We start from the raw sequence: 7,048 nt of genomic DNA on the forward strand, positions 1-7,048 counted from the left end.
GCGATTCCATTTCTGCCCGTTTGCCAGATACACAAGGAAACGGGGGTTCTGCGTTGCATAAAGATCTCGGTCTTGTGCATCTTTGTATGCATGCCCAACATGGCAATATTTTCTCCCCTTCCTTTTGGAAACGTTAGGGCAGACTTCGGAAGCTCCCGCAACTGAAGCCAACTTGGTTTATCACGTTGGGTTGTTTTAATTCGCTACACCTGGAGTCTGCCCGCGCAGAAAAAAAAAAAAAAAAAGACTTAGTTCTGAAAATTACTGAATGAGCTTTCACCGCGAAAACGGACTCCAGGGTTAATTCCAACATTTACTACGGGAAAAGAAAGAGAGCCTCCATTGGTCGGCGTCCAACCTCTGCGAGTCACCTACCTGCTCCGAGTTAAAAGTAGCGAGCAGAAGGCAGACTAACATCTACGCCCCGTTGGAAGAGATGAAAGGGGCACTAAAGCACATCAGCCAATAATAGGCAGCGAAAGTGGGACAGCTTTGGCCGCTGGCCAATTAGAGCGCAGCATCAGGATTGCGCCTCCTCTGTCCCGCCAGCTCCCCTCCCCTCTATTTCAGCAGCTGCAAGCGCTAAAAGCTTCGCAGAAGAGAAGGAGGAGTTTTCAGCTGTTGTTTTGGTGAGCGGCTGGCTCGCTCGCTCGCTCGCTCGCTGATCTTCGCGGGGCTTGTGCCGCGTTCGCCTGCGAAAAGCGAGCGGGCTTTTTTGTTTTTGGGACGCGCAAGCGGTTTGGGGTCGCTTTCTGATGGAGGCTTTCCACCCGAGCAAGCTGGAGAAGCACCATCACCATCACCATCAGCCGGTGGAGTTTTTGCCAGGAGGCGGCAGGTACGCGACTAAGAGCCACAGCGCCTACGGGAACGCGTTTAACTCTTGGAATGATTACCTGGGCTTGGCCACTCTGATCACCAAGGCAGTGAGCCAGGAAAAGGGCTTTCGGACCGGATCCTCTTCCGTGGTTGTGGCGGCGACCGTGCAGCAGGTCCCGGCGACCGAGGAAGGCGAGGAAGAAGAGGAGGACGAGGAGGAAGAAGATGACGACGACGACGAAGTGGGAGCCCCTTATTTCGAAAACTCCCTGGATTTGCACGATTTTGACTTGTGCGGCCATCACCACCTTAACCCTACCGAAAGCCTGCTGGAGGAGCGTTTCGCCGATTTTAGCCCCTTCTCGGGCAGATCCAGCCCGGCGTCGGTGGTCTTCAATTGCTCCCCTGACCATCTGGAAAGAGATCGCTCGCCTCACGCTTGGGGCGGCCGCCTGCTGGTAGATGGCCGGCTACAAGCTGCCCCGAAAAGCGCCTCCAGGCTGCTGAAGCCGGAATTGCAAGTTTGTGTTTTCTGCCGGAATAATAAGGAAGCCGTGGCCCTCTACACCACGCACATCCTTAAGGGACCCGACGGCAGAGTCTTATGCCCGGTGCTGAGGCGATATACGTGCCCTCTCTGTGGAGCCAGTGGGGACAATGCGCACACGATCAAGTATTGCCCCTTGTCTAAAATGCACGGTAGCGCCCCCAAACAACCGCTTAAAAACGCCCGGCACATCCTGGGCAAGAAGCTCCGCTAGGGGGCGCTTCTCGACCCTTGGCCGCGTCAGTGTTTGTGGAGACAGGACTGCGGATCAAAAGACATTGATTGGATCAAGGAAAACAAAACCCACTGCGATTCATTCTTTTTTCTGTTCTCTTGCGCGCGTGTGCCCTCTACAGGGATATTAAAAAAAAGGCATTTCCTTTTTGGTTTTTTTTTTTTAAACACTGTAATCAAATGTTTCTTAATATATTTAAATATGAAGACGTAGAATGTACAGAGAGATGTTCTTGATTTATGTATCAAATAATTGAGTATAGTTTCTAGTTTGTATATGTAGTAGCCAGGGAGCCTGGCCTCTGAATTAACTCTTAAGAATGATAACATACCGTTTAGAGATACTGTATTTGTTTATTGTGAAACTTACCAGATTTTTAAATGGGACTAAAGATATCTCTTAGGCATATGCTCCATTTGCTGTAGCTTTGTTTAATATTCTTGGCTGGAAAGGGAGCACTTTTGAATAAAGAAAATACTGTCTTTAAACGAGGCAGCCTAATACAAGTAATATGTATGAATCAAATAATTTTTAAGGAGATGTTTGGCTGGTCCTGCAATGGTTATAAAGCAAGGTTGGAAAGATTAAATGTGTTGAATTGGCATTTGCTTCCTTTGCTGTCTTCATTGTCTTCAAGCAATATTTTGATTACTAAAAAAGGGGGGGGCTGCACTTTATGCATGGAAGTCTTATAGTTTCAAATTCACCTCTTAACCTTTTTTTTCCTCACAGCTATTAAGTTCCATTTCAAGCACCTGCCTGTTTTGAGATTTCACCATTGCCTCCTTTCTCCAAATTCTAGTTACCTCCAGCTGGTCCAGTTGAGACCACCTGGTTGATCTTTGTGACACTTTAGAAAAACCTGTTTTTTTCCCCTGAATTTTCTCTATCACCTCAATATATTTTTTTTGCTTCCCCAACCAAGACTGATTTTGCCTGTCCTGCTGTGCCATCATTCCCACCCACCTCCCAAAATATGTATTAGACTACTATTTGTGTAGCTGGCATGGAGGCTGTAAAGTGGATTTGTTTTGTAAATTTGAAGTTGTAAATCAGTCCAATAAGTTATGCCTTTTAATGCCAGATGATGGTAGTGCCTTTTCTAACAATTTTTATTAAAAGGTAATAAACTTTTATGGACTGCATGCCACATACAGTTTTCATCCTACAATGTAAGCAGAGTAGTATCAGAATGGCAGCTTACTTCAAATTAAGTTGATGCAAAAATCGAAGTATACCATAAAAACAAGGGAACGGAAAAAAACATCTCTGTATAATTCAAAAACAAAGGCAAATGAGTTTTCTCTTCCTATGCAGTGTCTTTAAAACTAAATAGCAAAAAGGAAATATGTATGTTCAGCTTAAGAAATGGATATAAATCCACAAGCTGGTTATGATTTATTGCTCCAAACTTTATATTTTTGTTTTCCCACTCAGTATACCACCGGTAAGTACTGTTTGATATTGGTTTCCAGCATGAAAGCCAGTGTTAGTTTCAACATGATCTAAGATTTTTTCCCCACAGCAAGTATAGAGTTAATGTCTGCCAATTATATTTTTCACATACAATATGAGTAGCTGCCATTTTTAACAAGATACATGCTGTTAGTAAGATTGAAACTAGCATTGTAAAACTAACAGCACTTGTTATTTATTCAAACAAATTATATATTGCTTTCTTTACACCAGTGTTTCTCAACCTTGACAATTTTAAGGCATGTGGACTTCAACTCCCAGAATTCCACAGCCAGCAATGCTGGCTGTGGAATTCTGGGAGTTGGAAGTCCACATGCCTTAAAATTGTCAAGGTTGAGAAACACTGCTTTACACCTATATAATCACACACAGAGAACCTAGTAGGTGATTGCTACACTCCAAAAATATTTTTAGCAAGTGTGTAAAAAGTGCTATCTGAAATCCCTATGCGTTCCAAACTACAGAGAATGTGACTAAAGAGCACCAAAGGCACATCTGTTTTCTGTGCTAACCATTTCATTTTTTTCAAGTAATTTTGTTAAAGATAACAGTAAAAATTAAAAAAAAGAAAAATAGAAAGGAATAAAAGGTACAAAGGGGAAAAAATAGAAAAAATGCAAAGAATAAAGAAAAAAAAAGATACATAAAGAAGTGACTCCCAACCTGCATCACAAGTATAAGCAATTTTAGTAACTTTTTACATTCTCTTAAATGGCAAGAAATAATCTCCATATCACATCTGTTATGTATAATTACTATTTAACCTTGATCAAATTAACCAAGTTTATATTCATTTTACAGTCAATCTTTCATCCATTCAAACAATATCGTAGAACTTGATTTTATTTCCTCTTTGCCCCTTCTCATGAAACTCTTCAAAACTTCAACAAATCTGTTTTATCAATCCAAAATAGAAAAATTATCCAGGTCACTCTCTTGGTTTATTGTTTGTATGTCTCTTTAATTATTAAAACAACAGCAAGTTTCTTTTGTATATTAATTGAAGCATGTTTTTCCATATCATTATTAGTCTGTCATTTCAACTGTTTCGGTCTTGTCAGGTAAAACTTTCATAACATCTTTTTGACAGACTATCCACAGAGGCAGATGTTATTAATATCAATTTCTAATTCAATTTTTTTGAAAATATTCAATATTTCCAGTGTTAAGACGATCTGGCATCATATTGTCATTTGTGTTTTTCTCCTTTAATTGAAATCTTTCGTTCCTCTAGAGCAGTGTTTCCCAAACTTGACAATTTTAAGGCATGGGGACTTCAACTCCCAGAATTCCACAGCCAGCATTGCTGAGTTGAAGTCCCCATGCCTTAAAATTGTCAAGTTTTGGAAACACTGCCAGTCTAGAGTCCAATTTTTAAAATCTTATTTTTTAAAAAAATTCAATTCAAAACAAAAGCATTTCCCCATAGGAAGGATTCTTTATAATTCCAAAATCTTATTTAAAGTTAATCTGGACATTGATTTTTTTTAAATAAATAAATAAATTTATAAGCTCGTAGTTATAATCACTCTTTTTCAGAGTTTTCACTTTCAAAGGTTTCCAATTGGTGAAAAGTAGTTAATAAGCAATTTCCAAATGTGATTATGAAAGTATGTAAATTTAGTATCCTTTTAAAAGTACTGACTACAATTTGAGCAAGATGGCTATTTCCTTGTCTCCCAGTTCTCAAATCCCACCAGAGACCAATGTCTTGTGGTCTCCTCATGAAGGAGCAATTGTCTAGGGCACTTTTGGATGATCTCTAGACCAGAGGTCCCCAACCTTTTGGGCACCAGGGACCAGTCCCGTGGAGAGAGGTTTTTCTGCGGACCGGAGATGGCGTGGTTTCATGTACTGTCTGCGTACCACAGATGGGGTTTGCTTGTTTACACGGACCGGTTTCTGGCATGCCGCGGCCCGATGCCGCGGCCCGACTGGGAGTTGGAGACCCCTGCTCTAGATCTCTCCTTTATTTGGAGAGGTTAGAAGAGCCAGTCTACTTGCCAGTTCTTCATTCTTAGTCACAGTTGTTGGCTCTGCTTTTCACGGAGCCATTTTCAATCTACCATTCTTCCTCTGGAAATCTCGTGCTAACCATTTCAGAGTAGGGAGTTCACTCATACAGGATAAAGCAGTCCTGAAGACAAACGCTCTGTTATCCTATGTAGCAACTTCTAGAACAATTTGGCAAGCTTTCCCCAACTACATATCCTACAATTCTCATTATCTTCAGTTACTTTAAAACAGGAAATTAACAACTAAAAAAATTACACTTTGGTGCCCTCTACATGTGTGGATGGTTGAGAATTCTGAGAATTATAAGCCATACATGAAAGCACCCAATTGGGAAGTTTATTGAAATAATGCTTCTTTAAAATAAAGCAAATTGAGGATAGGCTCTCAGAAAAATCTAAGGTTAAATATAATTTGTGAGTTAGCACGTGTAAATCCAGCCAATCTGGCTCATTTAATAATGACTTGGCAAGTTGTGTGAATACAGTTGCATGTTTATAAAACTGGGGATCTTTTAAGTGAATGAGCATCTTTGAGTTCAGCTGCATTATTTACAGACAAGGATTATTCTGTTTGTTTTCCACTGTTTTTGTTTTCATGGAGGCCTATAGATGGCATACAATCAAACTTCGAGGATGGAGAAGGCTTTGGGTATTTCCTTGGAAAATGAAAATGGACCATGTAACCTTTGTTTTAAATACGTTTCAAATCTTTGCTGCCTTATTTGCCTCCTCACATATAATTTTTTAAGTCTTTTTAGAATAAATTTTCAATGAAGGCACCTGTAGGCTCCTCAATAGTATTCCTGTTACAGGCTTGCTATGAATATTTGCCCTTCAATAATAAAATATTGAAAGATGTGGAGCACTTTTAAGAAAGTTTGTAAATATTTAGAACATGGGAAATGAAAAATTGTTTAGGAACGTACTGTCAGATTCTACAAGTCTTCTTAAAATAAATTCTATATAAGTTTAATAGGCATTATCCCCTTAAAATTGTTATAGCATTAGTAAAAGAAATTATTGGGAATCTGTAGCCCTGAGCTGTACAAATGAAATAAATTAAATTGTCTTAAGGCAAAGTACAGGCAGAAAGAATTTGACAAAAAAATTGATCTATCTTCATACTTGGTTTTGTTCGAAGCACTGACAGAGTGCAGTCAAATTTGGGGACATGGTTAGATCTGGGAGACTGGTGTGTCCTGCAGAAGGTGAGTTCCGCCTTCTTGTCCTCTGACTTCAGGGCCTCCGCCGCATCCCCGGATATCGTGGATGATGAAAAAAGAGCTGCTAGAGGCTCATCTACTGCTGGGACCTCTATTACCTCTGATAAGGCTGGATCTATGTTGAACAGCTTCTTGTCTGTCAGCCCCCCCCCCATTGGAGGGAAAGACCCCAGTGCCCCCAAATTATTCTGAATTGTATCAAAGAAGAGAGGGGGGCAGGGGATATATTGTTGGGTGTAGGTGGGCTGCGAAAACACCCTGCTGTTTGTGTCCTGACATGTTGAGGGTCCCTCTTGGGGGAGCCTTGGCCTCTTAACCTTTGCGGTGCTGCTGGCCTTATGGAGCAGGGATTTGAATAGAGTCGGGTTGAAGAGGCCTACGAATGGTGGAGGATCTGGAGATATATCATCGTCCTCCGACAGCCCCTGATCTGTTTGCTCGTAGTCCTCCACAGGGGACTTCCTGCTTCTAGAGCAATGGTTCTCAACCTGTGGGTCGGGACCCCATTTGGGGTCGAACGACCTTTTCACGGGGGTCGCCAAACAAGGCTGTCCGCCATTTTTTTTCCCTTTTCTTTGGCCACGCCCCTGGCATCCGGTGATGTATAAGTGGTTGGGGGTCACCACAACATGGGAAACTGCATTATGGGGTCACGGCATTAGAAAGGTTGAGAACCACTGTTCTAGAGGAACGAGATGCAGAAATTGATCCCTGTATACTGAAGCTTCCTCTT

At 41.5% G+C, this 7,048-nt stretch overlaps 1 protein-coding gene across 1 annotated transcript; it reads left to right on the top strand.

Annotated features, from left to right (window-relative positions):
* The first annotated feature begins 575 nt into the window (after positions 1-575).
* On the top strand, positions 576-2,205 carry NANOS1 (nanos C2HC-type zinc finger 1). The gene has a single exon (XM_039352175.1). It carries the CDS (start codon positions 756-758, stop codon positions 1,578-1,580), a length of 825 nt encoding a protein of 274 aa, XP_039208109.1. The 5' UTR covers positions 576-755; the 3' UTR covers positions 1,581-2,205.
* Positions 2,206-7,048: the final 4,843 nt, after the last annotated feature.

This window comes from Crotalus tigris, unplaced genomic scaffold (genome assembly GCF_016545835.1).
Source record: "Crotalus tigris isolate CLP2741 ecotype Arizona unplaced genomic scaffold, ASM1654583v1 scf7180000017536.10889498, whole genome shotgun sequence".
Taxonomy (NCBI): domain Eukaryota; kingdom Metazoa; phylum Chordata; class Lepidosauria; order Squamata; family Viperidae; genus Crotalus; species Crotalus tigris.

What these genes read in the sequence shown, in the direction of transcription:
- NANOS1 (XM_039352175.1), top strand. Translation starts at nt 756, where the DNA reads ATGGAGGCTTTCCACCCGAGCAAGCTGGAGAAGCACCATCACCATCAC.